Source organism: Trachypithecus francoisi, unplaced genomic scaffold, assembly GCF_009764315.1.
Source record: "Trachypithecus francoisi isolate TF-2019V2 unplaced genomic scaffold, Tfra_2.0 Lachesis_group10, whole genome shotgun sequence".
In the NCBI taxonomy this organism is placed as follows: Eukaryota; Metazoa; Chordata; class Mammalia; order Primates; family Cercopithecidae; genus Trachypithecus; species Trachypithecus francoisi.
The window spans coordinates 59,056,781-59,083,368 of NW_022681455.1; the positions used below are offsets into that span (position 1 = coordinate 59,056,781).

The window sequence follows — 26,588 nt, forward strand, 5'->3', positions numbered from 1 at the left end:
GGATCACGAGGTCAGGAGATCGAGACCATCCTGGCTAACATGGTGAAACCCGTCTCTACTAAAAATACAAAAAAAACTAGCCGGGCGAGGTGGCGGGCGCCTGTAGTCCAGCTACTTGGGAGGCTGAGGCAGGAGAATGGCGTGAACCCGGGAGGCGGAGCTTGCAGTGAGCCGAGATTGCGCCACTGCACTCCAGCCTGGGCGACAGAGCGAGACTCCGCCTCAAAAAAAAAAAAAAAAAAAAAAAAAAAAATATCATATATTTGAATCATTTTTAAAAATCTATTGTCGATCACTTTTGATTGGAGAGTTTAAACTGTTTACATTTAAAGTAATTACAGTTGGCCCTGCATATTCACAATTCCACATCTATTGATTCAGTTATTCAGTAAACCATGAATTTAAAAGAATTAAAAAAATAAAATATAACAATATGATAAAATAATACAAATAATATCCAATACAGTATAACAATAATTTACATAGTATTCGATATTATAAATTATGTACATGGTATAAGTTATTATGAGTAACCTAGAGATCATTTAAAGTATATGTGAGAATTGCTTAGGTTTTATGCAAATACTAGGCCATTTTAAATAAGGAACCTGAGCATCTGAGAATTTTGGTATTTTCAGGGGTCCCAGAACAAATCCTCTGAAGATTTTAATGAAAAACTATACTGATAAGGAGAAATGTACTTCTGTCATTTTGCTACTTGTTTTCTACGCGTTTTATAGCATTTTTGTCCCTCATTTCTAGCATTATTGTCTTCTTTTATGTTTAGTTCATTTTTTGTAGTGAAATATTTAAATTCCTTTCACATTTTCTTTTGTATGTATTCTATAGCTATTTTCTTTGTGACTACCATGGGCATTACATTTAATATCCCAAAATTGTAACACTCTAATTTGAATTTATACCAACTTAATTTCAGTGACACACAAAACTCTGCACTTTTACGGCTTTATACCTGTTTCTACTGTTCATGTCACAAAATTACATCTTTATGCATTATATGCCCCAAAACATAAACTAATAATTTTTTAAGTACATTAATATCTTTAATTATATAGTAAAAAAGTGAAGTTACAATTTTACCAGCTTTTAGACCATTTTAAAAGATGTATTAGTCTCTTAAATCTGTAGAAAATAAAAAAAAAAATGGAGATACAAACCATTGTTAAGATAATACTAGCTTTTATAATTGTCCTTTATTTACCTTTATTAAGATCTTTATGTCTTCATCTGGCTTCAAGTTACTGTCTAGTTTCTTTTAATTTCACCCTGAAGGACTCCCTGAAGCATTTCTTGCAGGGAAGGTCTAGTGGCAATGAACTCTCTCTGAGCTTTTGTGTGTATGGGAATGTGTCAATTTATTCCTCACTTTTAAAGAACAGTTTTGCTAGATATAAGATTCTTGATTGACAGCATTTTTGTTTTAGCACTTGAGCTATATTTTCCGACTGCCTTCTGGTCTCTATAGTCAACTGCTAACAGTTGAAATGGATCAAAACTAATGGCAATTTACTACTCATGGCTTCCCCTGGAATTTGCAATACTTCAATAGGCTTCAGTAGTTACAGAATAGTTACATCAGACAGATTCTGCAACTGCAATTGCTTTCTAGGTAGGAAGACAGATTTCTGGTGCTTCCTACTTCATCATCTTCCCACAGATCCTTCTCAAATTCATGGTATATTTTGAACATAAGACTACTAAGTTTGCCTGGCAGGTTGGATAGAATGTGCAGGAGAAAGAGAGGAGTGAAGGAGGCATCCATGGTTTTTGACATGACCAAGTAAAAGGATCAGGTGTTGTCACCAGCTGAGACAGTGTAGATGACAGGTAGAGTAGAAATGGGGTGAGAAGAATATTGGTTGAATCTGAGATGTCTAGATATCCATATGGTGATGTCAAGTGGGCAGCTTCAAGTAAGCCTTGGAGAGAGGCCTTGGCTTGATCAGAAGCTTATGTAAGGGCATGGCACAAGTGACATCACAAATGGAGTGTGGGTGTAGACAGGGAGGAGCACTATAGATAATTCTTAGGGAACTTCAATATCATTAAGTTGTGTGGAAGAGTAGAAACCAGCAAACTAGGCTGAAAAATACAAGCAGTTTTGCAACAGGAGATAAAAATAGTCTTGTCCTGGAAGCCAATGAAGGCAATTTATCAAGACTAGTTAAAGACAGACTTTAATTCCTGTGATTTCTTTATTGTTGCAGAGACAAAACCAGCACCGCTGGAAACTTACAAGGATAAGGATCATATTTCAATGAGGAAATGGAAAAACTGAACAGCGATATCTACTCAATATTAGATCCAACTGGTTTATGAGGCATTGAACTTTCTTTTCAATCCTAGAAGTATTCATATACAGACTGATGAGTAGCACAAATACTGTAGAAATGATTCCTAAATTGGGTAGAAGATTCAGCCATATGACCTATGAGACACACTCCCAACTAATGAGTAGTTTATTCCTGCCTCACTTAACACCAGAGGAGAAACACATCTGTTTTTCCATCTGTGGGCCTTTGAAATCTTAGCAATCTGTGTCCAGAATTATCTCAATGCCTCCTCAGATAAAAGAAAGTGAATTATACCATGGTTTAATGCAAAGAGAATCTTTGGTGCAGATAGATCCAGGTTCAAATGTTAACACAATCATTAATATATTGTGGGGCTGTAGGAAAGCCACTTACATAGTTTTAAACCTTATGCTCTTCTTTAGAACACTCACAATGTACTTCAGAAAAGAAAATAGCAGTTTGTTCTGCTTTTCTCAGTGTCTGATATATACAGGGTAGTCATAAAAACTGTAATTCTCTTAAGTGTGAGGTCCCAGGTTTAAGGACTATTTTACAATGTTTTAAAGTTAGTCATTCCTCTAAGCTTGAGTTTTACACTATGCTCTTAATTTAAGCACCATATCTATTCATAAACCAGAAATAAAATGTGCATTGTTTTTTCATAAAGACAAAATTTGAATATAGTTTTTAAACTCATAATAGATTTTGGTGGATTTTGGAGTCATGTTTGGGGTTAAATTTTCTACTGCATGTTTTAAGATATGACTTGCTTAGATTATAATAATGAACTACACGATGTAATAATGAGGTAAAGGCAACAGGCTGTAAACTTACTAATAATATTATTTTGGCAAGTCAGTTCCTATGAGAGTTTCCTTACATATAAAATGGGAAGGATAGTATTATTAGAATTTTTGTGACAATCAAATGAGTCATAGATAAAAACTGTAAGTTATTTGGCATATAGACAACACATAATAATTCTTAGTTTTAATTATCTAGGAAAAAAGAAGCTTCTACATAGAACCAATTTTTCTACATTACTTGCTTTCCATTAGCGCAAACTATTTCTAAAATGTCTTTATTATTAGGAAAATAACATTAATAGCAACTAATTCAAACAGCACAAAAATGCCTGCAATAAAAAGGGAACCTCCTTTTACTTCAAATTATCTGTCTTACATTTATTTACATATAATTATATGCACATGTAAACACATGCATGTATACCTTTTATACTAAAGGGGAACAAATGCATTTGTTTCATGTAGCAAGGTCTATTTTTGCAAATATATAATTCTAACATGAATAGCTAGATGGGCAACTGCTTTCAAAAGTCTGTGCCTTTGTGATAGTAACTAATTTTGCAAAACTGCTCTCTAAAATACTTGAGTCTATAATCTCTGACCAAGAGATTATGGAGTGAAATTTTCTACATGCCCTAAAATCATTATTGATTATAATCAAAACTTGTCAGATAAAGAACAGAAGCATCTCAAATTAATCATAATTTGTATTTTTCTAAAAAGTGAGGTTCACATTTTTTTATAGTATAGTATATATAGTATTATATAGTATAGTATAGTATAGTTCCCTTACACTATACATGTGTGATAGGAACATTAGCTTCTTATTCAATTAGAAATATGAATTCATCTATATAGAAAGGCATGGATTTTCTGTCATGTGTTTCAACTATTCATATTAATTTAGAATTTCCTTTTTGATTTTAGTAATTAATTATCAACATGACTTTTCTTGTACAGAAGTTTTCAATTTATGTTTTAAAGTAATTTATTCATTTACTTATGGCTTCAGTAATTTTCATCATTTTTTGGAAATGCTTTCCCCAATTAAACTTTATTAAATAAAATTGGCCATAACTCATTCTAGTACATTTATTTATTTATTTATTCATTGGCACTTAATTTTAGTTAGATACAGAATTTATTTTGGTGTAGAGGTAAGATAGGGATCTGGTCTTCCTTTTCTTTTTTCTCCAATTGTCTTACTGGTTATCTCTCTAACACTTATTCAATAAATGATTTATTCACATTGTTGTTAATATCTACTAATTATATACATCCATGTTTATTTAATAAGGAATAGAAAATTGGTTTTATTAAATGCATTTTTGATCTAAAAAATTAGTAAATTTGTTTATTTTTAAAAATTAAATCAATCTTGCATTCCTGAAATGAACTACATTTGAGTGTAATTTACTATGCTGATAGATGTGTTCTACTGAAATACGTTTGGTAATATTTTGGTAATATTTCTTATTACTGTAAAATAGACATAGCATAAAATTTACCATTCTAACTATTTTTAAAATATATCATTGTCATTATTATTTTTAGAGACAGGGTCTATATTACCTATATTGGACTTGAACTTCTGGGTTTAAGTGATCCTCCAGCCTTAGCCTACCCAGTAGCTGGGAAGTAGCTGCACGCCACTATACCTAGCCCATTTTAACTAATTTTAAGTGCACAAATATGTGGCATTAAGTACATTCACAATGTTGTGCAACTATCCATTTCTAGATGTTTTCATCATTCCAAACAAAAACTCTGTACCCATTAACGAATAATTTATCATTCGTTCCTCCCCCACAACCCCCTGCAACCTCTATTCCACTTTCTGTCTCTATAATTTCGCTTGTCCTAGGAACCTCATAAAAGTAGAATCATATATTTGTTCTTTTTGACAGGTTTATTTTATTTAGCATAATGTGTTCAATGTTCATCTATGTTGTAGAATATAATAGAATTTCATTACTCTTTAAGGTTGAATAATAATCCATTATATGTGTATACCACATTTTATTGATCTGGTAATTTGTTGAGGATATTTGGGTTGTTTTTATCTTTTGGCTATTGTGAATAATACTTCTATGAACACTAGTGCTCAACACTTGGTAATATTTTACAGTTTTCCAATTGGTATTCACAACTGAGGTTGTTCTACAGTTTTATTTTTGTGACATCCTTATGAAACGCATGTATTTTTAAGAAGGTTCTTTATAAAATTGCATAAATCTAAAACTGTGTATTACACAAATTTATTTTCACAATGACTTACCTTAAAAAATGAAAATAAAAGTTACTCCTAATTTTTCTACATGGATCTAAATGTCTTTCAACAAGTTGGTTGCAGTCAGTTCCTAACTTAATAAAAGTATTAATAATCCCTTATCTACATGTTTCTAGGTAAAAAGCATTAATTTTCACTTCCTTATTTCTCATAGAAAGTTTTATTTTTCTGCTAATCCCCCAAAATACAGTATTTAAGTTTATATCAAATTCACTTGCTTCCACTTTTCAAAATCAATAATAAAATGGAAATCCATTCTATTGATAATGCAATGTCTCTTGATTATAATGGTGATATTTCTTTTCTGATCTCTTAAACATCTGTCTACATAAAAGGCCACTCCTACTGCAACAACAAAAGAAATAGCAGAAGATCCATCTGTGCGCTAATGAGTGTAGAGAAGCTTACTGAAGGCTCCCTGAGTTAAACAAACAAACAAATGAACAAACAAGCAAATGAAGAATGGCAGGATTATAGAGAGGCACATGAGATGAAAGATTTTTTGGCTGTCACAGGGCCCTAAGGAAAGAATACGGGTTTGGACATTTTTCTAAAAGCACCTGCATTTTAATGGTCCTTTTGAAGCAGTCTTCAGTTTTCCAGTTGAGGGTAAATGTGAAAATAAGAAGCAACCCTCCCAAATAAGGTAGAAAATATTAGCCTGAGGTATGAGAAGGAAAAGGCTAGGGGTTTTGTTAGAGAATGAAAACAACTAGTTAAAACAGGCTGAATATTCACTAGACCTAGAAAAGGAGACTGGTATGATTTCAGGAAAATCAAGGACATATTTGCAAGGGGTCATAAAAAATGATGTGAATAGAAGCACAACTAATTCAGAATTAGAAATGTATGACTCAATGTGGGAGGAAAACATAAAAAATTAAAAAAATACAAAATGGAAAAATAATATTTGAAGTACATGGGATAGGCATTAATTAAAAGGACAGGTAATCAGAAAAGACAAATTCTAGACATAATACCACTGAAAATTTCTAAATTTTCCTAGAAAACAGGATTATTTCACATGCCATTCTATTGGAGAGAGTATAGTCTACAGCAATTTGAAATTTTTTTCCTCATAAACATGTGAATCAGTGTCATATTGTTTTCTCAGTTAAAATTTAAATTCACAAACGAGGAGTTGGAAAACTGATATGAATGAAACTGAAATCACAAAGCTCGTCAAATCCTCTCTTCCATTTACTTTAGAAAAATAAAAAGCAATGCTGTGCAGTGGTCTGTGGTAAAGATAAAACAGGTTTAAGCTGTAAGCTACAGAGTGGCTTCTGAAAAACCATATTGCTTACAAAAATAGATGTGTTTCCAAGATTGTAAGTGGTTATATTTGGCTTTGAGTTTTAGTTTCCACAAGAGTCGTAGTTTCCACATTTAGGAACTATTCTTAAATGATCTGATAACTACTTTAAAAGTCAGAAAAATCACACTCATCAAGTACTTGGACTTGGGTATTTCATCTTTTGATGTATAAAGAAGGAAACTCACACTCTGTGGGAAGACATGGCAAGTTGCAACCATGGATGAGACTTCTTCCAACCAGGCACAGAAGGCTGCCCCTTTTTCTGGGACTAAATAGAATAAGAAGAAGTATAGAGCAAGTGAGATGGTTTTAAACACTTTGGAACTTTAATTTTCTGCATAAATCTACATAAGAAATTGATTTGAAAACCAGCACAGGGGAATGTGGCTGCGTTTGATCTTAAAAAAGGTCAAATTTGGGGCAGATTTACACTCCTGGCAATATATTGCTTTCAAAAGTTGGCAGTAACTCAAGTCAAGAAATATAAAGTGGGCCTTGGGGCAAATTTAATTGAAGAAAAGGTCTGATGTATTTCACAGAATTCTAAAAGTACATCAAAGAGATACTTTTAAAAGGCATTGAGAGGCTGAATTGCCTAGGTGAACAAACAGGTACACCAGCAAGCAACAACTAGATACCCTCTTACAAGAGGAAGCCGCACATTCCTGTCCTCTAATGGTCTCTCAGTTTACCCAGACACGTGCCAAGCATTCCTTTTGCATATCTAGCAGTAACAAAATATAGCACAGCTTGTGCCATTTAGGTATACCTTGGTTTATTAGATCCTACAAGGCACTTGTTTGTTGTGGCACAAGAAAATATGGAATTTTTATCATTTCTCCAGGGAAAATAATTGTCTTCATTAATATCAAATTTATACCCTAAGCTATGTTTTTATTCTTTTTGTATCTGTAACAGCTTTGCATTTCACCACTAACTCATGATGTAATTGTACTGAAGACATTTAAAACTGCAAGTAAACTCAATACACATAGTTCCTACACTACCAACAACTTACTATAAGAAGCCAGTACCACATTTACACATGTACAGGCAAAAACAGTGAGCTACGATCACTGCATGCCTGAAAGAGATTGTATTATGATGTTGACTGTAATATGCACAATAGGTGGAGATGTTAAAATTTGAAAGAAATGGCATATTGGACAATGAAACATAGTATATGTGGAGGAGAAATAGCAAATGTTAAGAATAGTGTTTATTCTCATCATATATATAAATATACATTTATATTTACATATACATATATTTTTTTAACTGTTTCTTGCAAAGCAGGGATAACTCATAGGCAGTGCACCTAGAGTCAGCCTCCAGATTCTTCAAGAATGTCTTAGGAATATGGAGGAACATATTGACACAAGTTGCCTTTGTAGAGGCAAAGGGTCAAAATGGCGGACTAGAAGCAAGAAGCTCATGTGTACTGCTCTCATGGAGAGGAAAGAAAAGGGCTAGTGAACGCCGACCCAACAAGCTGATCACCTAAGAAATCGCTTTGGGATCCATCAAGGCAGGAAGAGGACACAGCAGAGAAGAACAAAGCTGGGCAGAAACCCATGTGGAATCAATGCGTAGACAGGAGAAGCTCCCCATATGGGAAAGCTCCCCATATAGAAATTCCATGGGAGATTCACACTCTCTTGACGGGGACCTGTGCAAGACTGGGGATGGGAAAATGCCCCTGGCTCCGCTGAACTACACCACACACTTCTAAACTGAGGCAGAGAGCTACCAGTAGTTTTGGCAAAGGTAACTCTGAAGTCCACAGAGACCTCTCAAGCCTTAGACCCTGAAACAGACTGGTACCAGTGCCATAGCCCTGATGGAATGTGTGGGAGCAGTAAGAATGATCCATTCACCCTCACCAGACAAAGCTTGGGCCCAGCTTCTGGCCCAGTAGTCCCTCTTCTGCTTGAACTCAGTTGGTGGGTACAGCCTTCTGTTGTCTTAGAAAATAACCAGAGAGCAGGGCGGGTGACTTCACCTACCTCCAACACTGGTAGCAATGTGTGCCACGACTGCTAGATCTTTTAGCCCGCTGTCTTACTTCTGTCCAAACTCTGTGGGAAGGCACAATCACGTGTTCCCTGGGAAAGCACCCAGACAGTCGTCTGACCCCACCCACTGCTGGCTTGGTTGGTGACTAAGCAGGGAGAAGCCTTCACCGAAAGAAGTGAGACACCTGTGTTCATAGGCTGATGGAGGATCAGGGCGTGCCTCCCTCCACAGGGCCAACTACAGCCTGTCTGCAGACCACTGCCGCTACCTGAGGAAGCCTTATGGAATAAAACACCCAGCAAAAGAAACGCGGGGATGGAGCTTGATTGAAGGGGGCTCCTCCAAGGCCAGGAAGCAGACTACGTGAGTGGGCCATCCCTCTCTGGAGCATCACAGAGAACTACTGCCAACTGTGCCAAAAAACAGAAGAGCCACACAGCGGAGTAAGAGCCTATCTGCTGGCTAACACTCTTAAGTGCCACCTACTGGACTATGGCCAAAAAATACAGGACTAAAATATTTTGCCAGCATATCCCAGCCAACACATGTGCACCCTGCTATACCACCATAGCTGCTGGCACATGAGAAGAACCATGGATCCCATTGCCACCACCCTGACGAAGCACTTTGGCTGGGATCCCCCATCAAACAGTTGTGACCACAAACCAGAATCACGTTAGCCTCCCAAGCACAGCAGGTTCCTCACCTCAAGGGGCCAGAGAACAAAGATGGGGACCTGGTACCAGTCCATTCAGGGTAAGAGCATGTAGCCCAGGAGTGCAGAACTGAGCTATGGTCCCCTGAAATATTCCAGAATCAAAGCCAGTTGACTGAACCCACCTTATACCAAAGTCAAACTGCCAAGAGCATCAAAGAAGATAAATGCAAAAAAAAAAAAAAAACCAACCAAAGGACAGTGACTTCAAATATTAAAGGACCATTGGCCCACACAGAGAAAAAAGAACCAGTGTAAGAACCCTGGCAAGTCAAAAAACCAGAGTGTCTTCCTACCTCCAAACAACTTCATTAGTTCCCCAACAATGTTCTTAACCAGGCTGAACTGGGTGAAATGGCAGATACATAATTCAGGGTATGTATAGGAATGAAGATCACGGAGATTCAGGAGATAGTAAAAATCCAATCCAAGTAATCTAAGGAATACAATAAACCATTACAGAGAATAAAAGATGAAGTGGCCATTTAAAGAAAGAACCAAAGTAATCTGATAGAGCTGAAAAATGGATTACAAGAATTTAATAATATAATCACAAGTATTAACAACAGAATAGACCAAACTGAGGAAAGAATCTCAGAGTTCAAACACTGGTTCTACAAATCCACTCAGTCAGACAAAAATAAAGAAAAAAAGAAAAAACATGTATGAAGAAAACCTCTGATGATATGGGATTATGTAAAGAGATCAAAACTACAACTCACTGGTATCTCTGAAAGAGAGAGAGAGAGAAAGCAAGCAACTTGGAAAGTATATTTGAGAATATTGTCCATAACAATGTCCCGAACCTTGCGAGAGGCCAATATCCAAATTCAGGAGATGCAAACAACCACTGTAAGATACTATAGAAGATGATCATCCCCAAGACACATAGTCATCAGATTTTCAGTCAAAATAAAATAAAAGACATTAAAGGCAGCTAGAGAGAAGGGGCAGGTCACCTACAAAGGAAACCCGATCTGGCTAACAACAGTCCTATCAGCAGTAACCCTATAAGCCAGAAGAGATTGAGGGCCTATATTCATCATTCCTAAAGAAAAGAAACTACAACCAATAATTTCATATCCTACCAAAATGAGCTTCATAAGCAAATGAGAAATAAGATTCTTTTGAGACAAGTAAATGCTAAGGGAATTCATTAATACCAGACCTGCCTTACAAGAGGACCTTAATGGAATACTAAATATAGAAACAAACGACTATTATGTACCATCACAAAAACACACAAGTACATAGACCATTTACACTATAATGCAACTACACAGTCAAGTCGGCATAATAACTACCTAATAACATGATGATAGGATCAAATCACACATATCCAAACTAACCTTGAATATAAATGGGTGAAATGCCCCAACTAAAAGGCACAGAATGGCAGACTGGATAAAGAAGCAAGACCCAACTGTATATTCCTTGAAGAGACCCATCTCACATGCAATGACATCCATAGGCTCAAAGTAATGGGATGGAGAAAAATCTACAAAGCAAATGGAAAGAAAACAAACAAACCAAAAATAAGGGGTTGCTACTCTAATCTCAGACAAACAAACTTTCAGCAAACAAAAATCAAAAGAGAAAAAGAAGTACATTACATAATAGAAGGGTTCAATTCAGCAAGAAGACTTAATTATCCTAAGCATATATGCATGCCACATAGGAGTACCCAGATTAATAAGCAAATTCTTAGAGACCTACAGAGAAACCTAGATAACCACACAACAATAGTGGGAGACTTCAACACACCACTGACAGTATTAGACAGATCATCATGACAGTAAACTAACAAAGATATTCAGCACCTGAACTCAACACTTGGCTAAACGAACTTAATACACATCTAAAGAACTCTCTACCCCAAAATTTCAGAATATATATTTCTCTCTGCACATGGCACTTTAAAATCGACCACACAATTGGCCATAAAACAATCCCCAGAAAACTGAAAACAAAACAAAACAAAACAAAAACTGGAATCATACCAAGCACGCTCTTGGACCACAGCACAATAAAAATATATATCAATGCTAAGAAGATTGCTCAAAACCACAGAATTACATGGAAATTAACCTGCTCCTGAACGACTTTTGAGTGAACAATGAAATTAAGGCAGAAATCAAGAATTTCTTCGCAACTACTGAGAACAAAGATACAACATACAAGAATCACTGGGATACAACTAAAGCCTTATTAATAAGAAATATTATAGTGCAAAATGCCCATATCACATAACTAAGAAGATCTCAAATTAGCAACCTAACATGACACCTAGAGGAACTAGAGAAGCAAGAGCAAACCAACATCAAAGCTAGCAGAAGACAAGAAATAAACAAAACCAGGCCTGAACTGAAGGAAGTTGTAACATGCAAAAAACACAAAAGTTCGCATCCAGGAGTTGGTTTGTTGAAAGAATAAATAAGATAAACCACTATCTAGACTAATAAAGAAAAAAAAAGAGATGATCCAAGTAAACACAAAGAAATAAGAAAGGGGATGTTACCACTTTAGGGATCCCACAGAAATACAATAACCTTGAGAGACTATTAAAAACACCTCTATAACACATGCTAGAAAACTTGGAAGAAACTGGGAAATTCCTGGACACATACAACCTCCCAACACAGAACAAGGAAGAGACTGAATCCCTGAACAGACCAATAATGAGTTCCAAAATGGAATCATTAATAAACAGACTGCCAACCAGAAAAAGCCCAGGAACAGTTGAATTCACAGCCAGATTTTACCAGATACATAAAGAAGAGCTGGTCCCATTCCTACTGAAACTATTCTAAACTCTAACTCATTCTATGAATACAGTATCATCCTGATACCAAAACCTGGAATAGACACAATGAAAAACACTAAAACTTCAGGCCAATATCCTTGATGAACATAGATGCAACAGTCCTCAACAAAATACTAGCAAACCAAATCCAGCAGCAGATTAAAAAGCTAATATTCCACAATCGAATAGGCTTTATCCCTGAGATGCAAGGTTGGTTTAACATATGCAAATCAATAAATGTGATTATTCACACAAATTAAACTAAAATCAAAAACCGTACGATCATTTCAATAGACACACAAAATTATTTCAATAAAATTCAACATCTCTTCATGTTAAAAACCCTGAACAATCTAAGCATTGAGGGAACATACTTCAAAATAGTAAGAGCCATCTATGAAAAACCCACAGCCAACATACTGAATGGGCAAAAGCTGAAAGCATTCACCTTCAAAACCAGAACAGACAATGATGCCCTCTCTCACTACTCATATTCAACACAGTACTGGAAATCCTAGCCAGAGAAATCAGGCAGGAAGAAGAAATAAAAGACATGCAAAGAGAAAGGGAGAAAGCCAAAATATCCTTATTTTCAGATGATATGATATTGTACCTATGAAGCCCCATAGTCTCTTCTCAAAAGCTCCTAGACCTGATAAGGAACTTCAGCTACATTTCAGGATACAAAATCAATGTACAAAAATCAGTAGTAGTATTTCTATACACCAACAACATCAAAGCTGAGAATCATATCAATAACACAATCTATTCACAATAGCCACAAAAATCCTAGAAATACAGTTAAATAAAAAAGTGAAAGATCTCTATAATGAGAATTACTAAATACTGCCGGAAAGAAATCAGACAAGACACAAACAAATGAAAAAACATCCCATGTTCATGGATAAGAAAGAATCAATATTTTTTAAATGGCCATACTGTTCAAAACAATTTACAGATTCAATCCTATCCCTATAAAACTACCAATGATATTCTTTACAGAATTAAGAAAAATTATTCTAAAATTCATATAGAACAGAATAAAAGAGTCCAAATAGCCAAAGCAATCCTAAGCAAAAAGAACAAAGCTAGAGGCATCACATTACCTGACTTCCAACTATACACTACAATAACCAAAACAGCATGTTACTGGCACAAAAACAACCACCTAAACCAATGGACAGAACAGAGAACCCAGAAATAAAGACTTTATTTCTGCCTATTGAAAAACAGGCAATGGGGATAACTAGCTAGCCATATGCTGAATATTGAAGCTTACACCTTCTTTACACTAGTTACAAAAATAAACTCAAGAAGGATTAAAGACCTAAATGCAAAATCCAAAACTACAAAAACTCTGGATGATAACCTAGGAAATTATCATTCTGGAAGTAACAAAGACTGCATGACAAAGACACTAAATGCAATTGTAACAAAAACAAAAATTGACAAATGGGTCCTAGTTAAACTAAAGAGCTTCTGTACAGCAAAAGAAACTATTGATAAAACATACAAACTACAGAATGGAAGAAAATATTTGCAAACTATGCATCTGACAATGTTCTAACATGCAGCATCTACAAAGAACATAAAAAAATTAACAAGGATAAAACAATCCCATTAAAAAGTAGGCAAAGTATATGAACAGTCACTTTTCAAAAAACATACATGTGGTCAACAAGCAAATGAAAAAATGCTTAACATCACTAATAATTAGACAAAATGCAAATCAAAAGCACAATGAGATACCACCTCACACCAGTCAGAATGGCTATTATTAAGGTCCAAAAATAGCACATGCTGGTGAGGTTGCCAAGAAAAGGAAATGCTTATACACTGCTGGTGAGAATGTAAATTTTATCAGCCACTGTGGGAAGCAGTTTTGCAAATTCTCAAAGAATTTAAAATAGAACTATTACCTGACCCAGCAATCTCATTATAGGGTATATACTCAAAGGAATATAAATCATGCTACCATAAAGACACATGCACACATATGCTCATAACAGCACTATTCATAACAGCAAAGACACAGAATCAACTTAGATGCCCTTCAATGGTAGACTGGATTTTTTAAAAATGTGGTATGTATACACCATGGAATACTACGCGGCCATAAAAGAAGTTACCATGTCCTTTGCAGCAATATAGATGGCGCGGGAGGACATTATCTTAAGTGAGCTAATGCAGGAACAGAAAACCAAATACTGCATGTTTTCACTTGCAAGTGGGAGCTAAACATTCAGAACACATGGACACAAAGAAAGGAACAATACACACTGGGGTCTACTTGAGGGTTGAGGGTGGGAATAGGGTGAGAATGGAAAAACTACCTATCAGGTACTATGTTTATTACCTGGGTGAGGAAATAATCTCTACACCAAATCCCCATGACACACAATTTACCTATATAATAAATCTGTGCATGTAACCATGAAACTAAATTGAATATTAAAAATAAGCAATTGCTGTGATTCCGAAACATTTGCAAATGCAAACAATAGATGTACAACATCTATTTCTCTATTAATCTCTTTTGAAATAAATGTTGTTGTGTATTTTCAAGGTACACAAAATTATTTTATGGGATACATATACAAAGTAAAAAAAAAAGGTACTAAAATGAAGCAAATTAACATACTCATCCGAATAGTTGCCCATTATTTTACTTGCTTTTGTAGGCAAAAGCAGCTAAATTCTACTCATTTAGCACGAATCACAAATACATGTCTATTAATTTTATTATAAAAATACAAAGCCAAGAGGGACTAGGCAGAGCCGTGGAACCGCTGCCAGGTCGTTGTCCGGTCCACGTAGCGCTGCCAGAGCGCTCAGCGTCCGCCGCCGCCATGGGAGGCAAGTGGAAACCATCTCCCCAGGAGACGGGCGCACCTTCCCGAAGTGCAGCCAGACCTGCGTTTTGCACTACACCGGGATGCTTGAAGATGGAAAGAAATTTGATTACTCCCGGGACAGAAACAAGCCCTTTAAGTTTATGCTAGGCAAGCAGGAGGTGATCTGAGGCTGGGAAGAAGGGGTTGCCCAGATGAGTGTGGGTCAGAGAGCCAAACTGACTATATCTCCAGATTATGCCTATGGTGCCACTGGGCACCGAGGCATCATCCCACCACATGCCACTCTCGTCTTCGATGCGGAGCTCCTAAAACTGGAATGACAGGAAGGGCCTCCTCCCTTAGCTCCCTGTTCGTTGATCTGCCATAGAGGGATCTGGTGCCTCCAGACGTGTGCGCATGAATCCATATGGAGCTTTTCCTGATGTTCCACTCCCCTCTGTATAGACATCTGCCCTGACTGAATGTGTTCTGTCACTCAGCTTTGCTTCTGACACCTCCGTTTCCTCTTCCCCTTTCTCCTCATATGTGTGTTTACCTAAACTATATGCCATAAATCTCAAGTTATTCATTTTATTTTGTTTTCATTTTGGGATGAAGATTCAGTTGCAGTCTTTTGGATATAGGTTTCCAGTTAAGTACATGGTCAGGCATTAGCAGCACAAGTGATAGGTTAACGTTAGAATAAGAATTGATGTTGGGGGCCGGGGGTTGCAAGAATATTTTATTTTAATTTTTTAGATGAAATTTTTATCTATTATACATTAAACATTCTTGCTGCTGCGCTGCAAAGCCATAGCAGATTTGAGGTGCTGTTGAGGATTGAATTATTCTCCAAGTTGAGAGATGTCCTTGGGTTAAATTACAAACCCTACCTAAAACTGAGGTGGCGATGGGGAGAGCCTTTGCCTCCACCATTCCCACCCCACCCTCCCCTTAAACTCTCTGCCTTTGAAAGCAGATCATGTTCACTGCAATGCTGGACAATATAGGCATCTCTCCCTGGGCCAGCAGGGACCTCTGAAGCCTTCCTCGTGGCCTGGCTTATTTTGTTATTTTTATTTTTTTTCATCCTGTGGTTTTTCTAACGGACTTTCAGGAATTTTGTAATCTTATAACTTTCCAAGCTCCACCACTTCCTAAATCTTAAGAACTTTAATTGACAGTTTAAATTGAAGGTGTTGTCTATAGACTTAACACCCAGTGAAAGCCCAGCCATCATGACAAATCCTTGAATGTTTTCTTAAGAAAATGATGCTGGTCATCGCAGCTTCAGCATCTCCTGTTTTTTGAGCTTGGCTCCCTCTGCTGATCTCAGAGTTTCCTGGCTTTTCCTCCCTCAGTGCCTTCTCACCCCTTTGCTGTCCTGTGTAGTGATTTGGTGAGAGAAATCATTGTTGCCCTTCTCCCCAGCACCATATATGAGTCTCAAGTTTTATTATTGCAATAAAAGTGCTTTATGCCGTCTTTTTCTAAAAAAAAAATGTGTGTGTGAGTGTGTGTGTGTATATATATATATATATATATATAGCCAAATAAGAAAAACTACTCATTAAAATAATTTAATATTATAATATGACATATTTCCCCAAGTCAAATTATTAAATGTAAAGCACCAGGGCTAGATAAATCAATCTTAAAGAGCATTTTTCTTAAAGAGTAATTTTTTAAAAGAGTAAAAATTAAAGAGTAATTTTTATAAATCAAATTTTAAACTTCATTCAATTTCTTGTAGTATTCAACTATGTCAACAAATTCACTTGAAATTGGAGAGTAATTGAAACACAATCTATCCAAAAAAAGTCATGTAGTAAAGTCTTGAGAGGACCATTTCCCTAAGAATTCCCATAGTCATTTATTGCTCTTTGAGAGGACTGTGTCATCAACACGTTAATTATTGGTACAAACAGACAGCAGTTGTCAAGGGGAGAAATCGTTCTGAGAGAAAGCTGTGTAAAGGAAGTCTTTCACCAGTGTGGCCCCCTGAAGGATAAATCACTTTTCTATTACAAAAGATTCAACTTTAAACCAATAAATACTGTTGTGTTCTGCTCAACAGCTCATAGTATTACACCACATCACACATTTTACAGCTCATAAATGTACATTGAATACAGCTCAAGTTTAGTGAACATAATCTTAACTCTATCTGATTGATATTTTTCTAAGAAATGGACAATGAACAGCAGGAAAAAAATCACAACTTTTATAATAAAATATGGTGTGTTTTCAAAAGATTATTAAATATAGTCAGATATAGTTTGTTTTCAAAATATTATGATTTATTGTACTATAAAAACAAGAACAAGGTAGGTCAACTTTGATAAGTGAGTATAGTCTCCTCCTCAGAATTTCACTGTTGTTCTGTAGAAAAGCTCTAAAGTTCTCTTTTGTGTGATAATTAGATGAAATGAATATTCCTTTAAAAATAAATTAAAGGAGTTTGGCAGGCTATTCATAATTTAAAGAAATGGTAAATTTTCTCAAGCATGAATTGTTATTTGAGACTATTCCATAAAACTATTAGGTGTTATCATTTTTCACATTCTTCCACATTTAACATGAAAAAGTGATGCAAATATGTGGGCATGATCAGTCAAGTTAAAAATGTAACGGTGCACCAAAAATGAAGAGCCTAAAATTATACTAACTGCACTAAAGATTTCCATCTCTAACAGAAGCATGACCTTGAAAAATTCATGATTTTTCAGTTACCTCATCTATAAAATAAAAGTTTATATATTCTGTGATTTCCAAGATTAGTCCCAGCCTAAACATTCCATAATTTTAAAAATTATAAGAGACATAATAGTTTGCTGGTGATCCATGGTCCACAGCAGTTAAGAATAAGCAGTTTTATTGTTAGAGCATTTTCTTATACATTACAAAATTAAACTTCAGACAAAAATTTGACATCATAGAATATTCTTATTTGGGTATTCATCATTCTGAATCAAACATAGATCCAGTAATAATCAGCAAAAAAACCACTCATACGGGAACTTGAAGAGCCATCAAGACTTTAAATGCCTTACATACCTTGTCAGTGTAATTTGATCAGAGACTATAGAACTAAATTTTTATTTAGAGGCAGGTATTGAGTGTGTCATTGACTTTCCCTTATCCAGAGATACAAATATGTTATTCCAAGAATCATCATCAAGTTATACCATATTGAAATGTATGATTTAAGAAAAGAACCTTCTATTCAAGACTATAACTGGTTAATTGATCAAGTGAAAAACGACATATTATTCTTTATACTCCGACATATTTCTACCTCATTTCACTACCATGCAAATTTTTCATGTACATTTCTAAGCCTGCCCAATTTAATATTCAAGAGAACATGATTATAAAGCAAATCTAATAAAGTTTATTTTAAAAACATACACCCATTTTAAACAGCTTTCTTGTAGTAGAGTCGAGCTCAAAAACAAATTCCATGCCCAAAACATTTTATCTCAAAGACAAATTTTATGGTTTGCTGGGCTTTAACAATTTTATCCCTGTTTGAAATAATTATAGACAAAGCATCTAGTTAATTATATTTACTGAAGTTTATCATAGTAGAAGACAACTGGTAAACCAGAGCATTTATTTCTGTAATCGTTACTATTAGGATAATTACATGGTCCTTGCTTCACATTCACTCTTCAGAAAGTTAATTATCAGCTTGAATCTTTGAGTTTACATTTTAGTTTCCTCCATTCATTTGACCAAAACAAAAAATCCCTCTTTTTACCCATTGAAATGTATGAATATAATTGATAAAACCATGCCACTGAATGCTATCTTTTATAATCAATGATCTACTAGTGAAAAATTAGTTTAAAGAAAGATGTAACATTAAGAATGATATTGTAATTATTTTACGAATAAACTTTGATTATAGAAGACTATAGGTTATAATCTAAGAGTCTAATAACCTAATTTATTTTCTTAGATATATTAATAATAATTCCCTGCTGATTTTCTAATGTTACATATTTAGTATAATTAACTCTACTCCGTTTTATAATAAGGAGATACATTTTAACATGAATCAAAGATAATCATGTGGGTGCACATATTTGGACAAATTGTTATATCATTTATATTTTGAATACATGATTAAAATATCTGATTATGCCTCCTACATTCACAGAACAAAAACGCTGTAGCCTTCAGTTTAAAATTACCCTCATCATTGCACTTTCAAAAGTTTTCCTTTCCCTCTGTCAATATCACGTGCTTGCATATACCTACATTATGAAGCATCAAATATTTATTTTATAAAAGTCAATAAATAAAATATTTTATCATTTTTTAAATCAATTCTATGAGAACAAAGTATATATGGTAGTACCTTTGGATACTGCTTGACAGGAATCAGTACTCTTTCTGAGAGCTTTATGTTTTTGTTGCTGATGACATCAAGATACTTCTTTTCTTCGTCTTCCTTTTTTCCATCAGAACCTTGAAATTTTTCAATTTCTGGAAGAAAATCACAGGAAGAAAACAAGTGAAATAAGGAAAAATGTTATAAATATGCTGAAAAATGCTATCATAAATAATATTCATATTACTCCTCGTCTCAGATAAGATTTTGATGAATATTGATAAAAGGCCTGAAACAGCATCTCGCTAACAGTTATGTGAATGCTGCTACTGTATGTAAGAGAAGCTCTGTCAACTCAAACTAAAAAGCGATAATTGAAGATGTGACTGTGTTTTCTGTGAAAAAATTGATGAATTTAATTAATTTTAATATCTTCAAACAAAATTAAAAAGGTAATATATGTCCTTTGACTATTTAAACTATTTTAGCAAACTTAATTTTTTTCTAGGAGCAATAAATAGAACAAAATACATTTTAAGGAAATATGCTTTATTTTTACTAAGAATTATTCCTAAGAAAATAAAAATAATTAAAATGGTAATTATTTAGTTAGCTAAAATAGGTAGTAAAGAGAAATTGCATGATATTTTACAAGGGGTTATAGAAAAGTCATATAAATGATTAAATCTATAAATGCTAACATTCATATTCATCAACAAGACATTATCTATATAGGTGTTTAAGAAAAACATTAGAATACTATCAAATTTGATATTTTGGAGCATACTTATCCACTCCTTCATTTTTGAATTAATTTATTCCATAAAAAATGTTAAATCTCTACTAGGTACCAGAAATACAACAGAAAACAATCAAATGTCTGCTGTTATAGACTCTATATTCTAACGTGGAAAATGAAGAGCGAGAAAATGAATATATGGGCACACATACAGTTATGGCTGGAGGCAAATAATAAACAAAATATGCTGTTATGAATACAAAGGAGAGTCAAGCAGTGGCTATTACTTCAGATTTGAAGGGTGATATTTGATCAAAGCCCTGAATGACAGAGAAGAATAAGCCATGAGAAGACTGAGAAGAGCTTAACAGTCTGATGAAAAACAAGCTTTACTTGCTCTTGGAATAGTAAGAAGCAAGAAAGCCTGTGTGGCAGAAGAACAGTGAATGTAAAAAAAAAGGCTTGATGGGTGATTATAGGACAAATCATGTAAGAACTTCTAGGATACATGATGCTTTCTACTTTATATTGTGACTGCAATGGTAAGCCTCTGGACCACTTTGAAGAATAAAGGAAGGCAGTCATATTGTATTTTTATTTTTAAGGATAACATAGTATGTAATATGCAAAATCAATCACAGCAGAAGGCAAGCAAACAAGGAAACCAACTTACATTTGTCTAGTTGAGAAACGAGGCTGACAAGGTAGGAATGAGATGTTAAAAGACTGTGTAGTTACAACTAGAGTCATCTCATGCAATGCACTATGTAAAATAAGTGTTTTGGAGAATTATTAAAAATTCATTTTGAAAATTTCCCTTTTTATATAGTTATTATTAAGACCATGACATAATCAGTAAATATTTCTTTTTGTTCTTTGCTGTTGGTCAGTGTAAAATAATAACTAAATTAATGCATGAATGTGACAGTGTTTCACTTTTGCTATGGATAGAACAAAACATTCCATTTTTGTTATATTGGAGTAGAGAAAAGGTGATGATAGTTATTAAGTATGAACATGTTTCATATAAATTTATTTATATTGCATTTTAAAACAAGTATCTTTTAAAGATCTGACTACTTCCAAAGGTAAGGGGAATATATATTTTGTCTAATAGTTTTCTTCTTTGTTATTCTAGCTTTAACTAAAATTTTTCCCCCAAATGTTTTCAAATGCCTTAAAGAAAAATTCCTAAAACATTCCAATAGTAATATTTTTGCATACTATGTATTTGGGCTGTGTGGAATTTGAAACAATTATTTTGGAGTAATATTACATTACTTACCCAGGTAGTGCCTGAGTGAAATCTACACTGCATAATTTTTACAAAGTCATTTATAATCATCTTATCTGTTATATGGTACAATTTCCCTAAAGACAAGTATCTTGAACTAAACTGAATTGTTTGAAAATAAGTTATATGTCTATAATTTCTACTTGGTATGATAACATCAGATTCGTATGTTCTACATGGAAGTACTAACAAGTCACTTTGACTCTTTAAACTGAAAATCACTTTATTCCAACTTTTCAGTCCCTTATATAATTATTACAACCAGAACTATAATAACTGCAAAGAAAATCCATTCATCATATGCTCTGATACTAAGAATAAACTTTTGATCACTGCCCTGTGGGGGCATGCACCTACATACCATAGCTTGCTGAGGTAATTGTAATGTGGAACACACTGAAGAAGCTGACTCAATTCCTGATCTATAATACATATGGCTTCTCCCTTGTTACTGTTTCATAAAAATAAATTGAATTTGTCTGACATTATTTGCTATCCACAAAACTACTACCTTAGGCTTCTTTAGACATTTGCAATTTGATCAGGCCAGGATTAATTCTAATAACCTTTCCATCAAGAAACAGAGTTAAGTGAAATAGCATTTCCACTGCTATTTCTATTCAATTCTACAATTTTCTTTTGAAATGTTTTGGTATTATTTTGCTCTCCTAATACTTAAAGGAAGTTATCTTGTCTTCTCTGGCATATCTCCATGACTAATAACTCAATACTTGCATTTGTCAAATGCATAGTAACAAAATGGTATATGCCAAACTTGCCTGGGTTTAAAACCAAAGAAAGCTTCATCCATGTCTCTGCAAAAGGACATGAACTCATCATTTTTTTTTATGACTGCGTAGTAAACCATCATTCTCAGCAACTAACATAAGAACATAAAACCAAATACCGCATGTTCCCGAGATCCAGAACAATGTGGGGATACCCTGTCTTACAACTTCTATTCAATGTACTACTGGAAGACCTAGCCAGAGCAATTAAGCAAGGGGGAAAAAAGGCATCCAAATAAGAAAATAAAAAATAAAGTTATTTGCTTGCAGTTGACACGATCTGATATGTAGGAAACCCCTAAAGACTTCACGTAAAAACTATTGGAACTACTAAGTGAATTCAATAAAGTTGCAAAATAAAAAATCAACATCCAAAAATCAGTTACATTTTTATATACTAGCAACAAACTATCCAAAAAAGAAATTAAGAAAACAATCTTATTTATGAGTATCAGAAAGAATAAAATATTTGAGAATAAACTTAGTTAAGCTGGTTCAAGACTTGTACACTGAAAACCAAAAACATTGATGAAATAAATCAAAGACAAAAATAAATGAAAAGACACTTTATAGATTGGAAGAATTAATATTGTTAAAATGTCCATAATACCCCAATAACCTAAGGATTCAGTTCAATCTCTGTCAATATCCCAATGGCATTTTTTACAAAAATAGAAAAAAAAAAAATCCACAAATTTATATAACATGATAAAAGAACTTCAAATGGCCAAAGTAATTTTGAGAAATACACAACTGGAGGCATCACACTTCCCAATTTCAAAATATATTATAAAGTCATAGTAATCAAAACAGTATTCTACTAGCATAAAAACAGAAATATAGGCTAGTGGAACATAATAGGGAGCCTAGAAATAAATCCATACATGTATGTTCAATTGTTCTTTGACTAAGGTTCCAAGAATGCACATGGGAGAAAAAAAGTCTCTTCAATAAATAGTGTTGAGAAAACTGGATGTCCACATGCCCAACAATAAAATTGGACCATTCTCTTACACCGCACAAAAAAATCAACTCAAAGTGAATTAAAGACTTAAATATAAGATCAGAAATTGTAAAACTCCTAGAATAAAAAGGGGTAAATGCTTCTTGACATTGGTGTGGGGACTAATTTCTTAGCTATGACCACAAAAGCATACGCAATAAAAGCAAAAATAGACAAGTGGGATTATATCAAACAAAAAGTTTCTAAACAGCAAAAGAAACAGTCAACAAAATGAAAATGTGACCTACAGAATGGAACAAAATATTTGAAAACCATATATCTGATAATAGAATGATATCCAAAATATATAAGGAACTCCCACAACTTAATAGCAAGAAACCAAATAATGAATTCAAAATGGGCAAAGAACCTGAATAGGCATTTCTCCAAAGACGATATGCAAATGGACAATAGCAATATGAAGAGATGCTGGACATCACTAATCATCAGAGAAATGCAAATCAAAGCAACAATGAATTATTACTTCACACCTGTTAGGATGGCTATTATTGAAAAAACAAATGTTGGCAAGGATGTGGATAAAAGGGAATCCTTGTACATTGTTGATAAAAATGTAAACTAGTGAATCCACTAACTATGAAAAACAGTATACAGATTCCTTAAAAAAATTAACCTACCATATGACCTAGTTGTTATGGTCTGAAAGTTTGTGTCCCCCGCAAAATTCACATGTTCAAATCCTGACTCCAAGATGATAGTATTAAAAGGTTAGGCCTTTGGGAGGTGATTATTTCATAAGAATGGAACCCTCATGAGATTCATGCTCTTAAAAAAAGAGGCCTGAGGGAGAGCCCCCAACACAACTTCCACCAGTGGGAACACAGCTGGAAGGTAAGGAGACAACTACACGGCAGCATCCATAAAACAGAAATTGGGTCCCTACCCAGATACTGAATCTGCCAGCACCAAGATCTTGGACTTCCTAAACTTCAGAGCTATGACACATAAATGAGTAAGTTAAGGGAGCTCATTCACCCCTTCAACCATGTGAAAACACAAGAAGAAAGCATCATCTATGAAGCAGGACATAAGCCCCCACCAGAAACCAAACCTACCGGATCTTGGAATTTTCCAAGATTTTGGATTTTCTTGGATTTTCCAGCCTCTAGAATTGTAAGAAATAAATGTTTATTGTTTATAAGGAACTCCATTTATGGTATTTTATTATAGCAGCCCTAATAGACTAAGAGACCATACATTTATACATGAGGAATCTAAAATAGTCAAACTCATAGAAGCAAGAAGTATGTTGATGACAGGGACTGAGAGAAGGTGGAAACAGGGAAGTTAAGAGATACAAAGTTTTAGCTATAAACAGTGAACAAGTCCTAGAGACCTATTGTACAACATAATGCCTATAGTTAACATTACTGTATTGTTAGCTTAAAAATTTGCTAAGAGGGAAGATCTTGTATTAAGTGTTTTTATCACAAAAATAAATAAATGTAGTGGGAGGAAACTTTTTGAGGTGATAGGTATGACTATGGTATTGGTTGTGTTAATGGTTTCATAGGGGTATACTTCTCTCCAAATTCATCAAGCTGTATACATTACAAAAGTACAGCTTTTTGTATGTCAGCCATATCTCAATAAAGTGGAGGAAATTTTTGAAGGTTTTGTTTTCTGTTACTTTATTTTGTTTTGTTTTGTTTTACAATAAAGGATTATAGAAAAATAGGAGATGCAATTGCCTGGACTGGCAAGTCATACTATATAATTCTTTTATACTAAGAATGGTTCTTCATTTTGCTGAAGTTTTTTAAAAAATATTTTTAATACCTCTCCTATATGTATAGTTTAGTATAGTCTATGACTTCAAAACTCAATGTCAATGTAAAGATTATTTTATATTCATTCTGAAAATATGAGTAATATTTCAGTGAAAGGAACTATTTGAATATGTGAATCTTTACTTTGTCAAGTTACTTTCTTAACCCACATGATTTCTTTCCTGCAACAAAATTCATACTTCCTGAACCACATATACTAAGTATTTAACACTGGCTTCCTACACACTTCTAGTATTTATCTGACCTCAAAATAGAATTTGCTTAAGATATTAGAATCCTTAATAGCTATAAAATTAATGTGTTAGGACTGTGTCTGTATTTTGATGCTTAACACAAGTTATTTTGTTGTGATTACATTTCTTTTACAATTGGCACATTGTCGAGGCTCATATTTTTAAATATAAATGACATAATTACATATGCACAAACACAGAAACCACAATTATCTGTTTATATTTTAAGTTGGTTATTCAAGATGGATTTTAAAATTATATAATATTTCCCCTAAAGTCGAAATTTACATAAATTTAAATGAATTACTTGTTTTCCAGTCATTTCAAACACAACATAGAGCTATATAAAACTAAATATTAAATTATACTAAATATGTACTTCAAGGACCAATTATGTAGAACTGTTTATGCCTAATTTCTTTATAGAGGGTGAATTACATGGTCTTCCAGATATTTATATTTCTAAAATTAAAAATAAAGAGAAGAGACAAATTTACAATATGTGCAAACTAGAAGTTTCTAGTTCTATGGAAATTTTCAGAATCCAGATACATTTAATTATTGAGTACACTTCAAAAATAATCTTTCGATGCTACATAAAAGAACATTTGCATGCAAGATATAATTTTCGAGTGTATTTAAATGAAGAACATGGAATTTGTCTGCAAAGAAAATATTTTTTGTTAATGAAATGAAAATGACCTTAAAATATAACAATAGGGTGGAATGCCAGTATTCAATGTTTTCAAATTTTTGGTCATCTATAATCAAAATTCAATGAGAGGTTGTAAAACACCTAACTTTTCTTTACGAATATTTTCAGAAGGAACTTTATTTTACAAATGATACGTAACTACCTGATAATTAAAACTCATTATAAATGGAACACGGACAACTTGTATTTAAATAATATCACCAAGTAAAGTTTATACTACTTTTTTTCCACTCTGAAATTATACTTTTTTAGTTTCCAAGTAAAAATGCATTTTGCTTTTTGTATTTGAATACAGAACCAAACCTTTAATAATTAGTGTTAATAGAATAGAATAATGCAACACAGAAGAATAATTTTCATCTTCGTTTTAGAAATTTTCACATGAAAATTTAGAGATTATGTATACTATATTATAATAAGCTTCCATCACTTCAAAATCTAAGTCCAGAATAAAAGGACAAATAGACTACAATTGTCATGAAATAAAAACCTAACATTAATCACAGAATACAGGGAAACGACTTTGCACAAATTTTACCTCTTTGATACTCATGAGAAAGATAGAAATT

General features: G+C 33.9%; 1 protein-coding gene and 1 pseudogene across 2 annotated transcripts in view; one reads left to right on the forward strand and one right to left on the reverse strand.

Annotated features, from left to right (window-relative positions):
* KHDRBS2 (KH RNA binding domain containing, signal transduction associated 2) overlaps positions 1–26,588 on the reverse strand; it is a 591,787-nt gene that overhangs the window by 470,374 nt on the left and 94,825 nt on the right. The window contains exon 2 of the mRNA XM_033217544.1: positions 19,464–19,591. Coding sequence (XP_033073435.1) covers positions 19,464–19,591 — 128 coding nt within the window. The remainder of the gene's footprint in view (positions 1–19,463; positions 19,592–26,588) is intronic.
* LOC117087409 lies at positions 15,030–16,094 on the forward strand (annotated as a pseudogene). Its single transcript, XR_004438801.1, has one exon. The product of XR_004438801.1 is annotated as a peptidyl-prolyl cis-trans isomerase FKBP1A-like (transcript).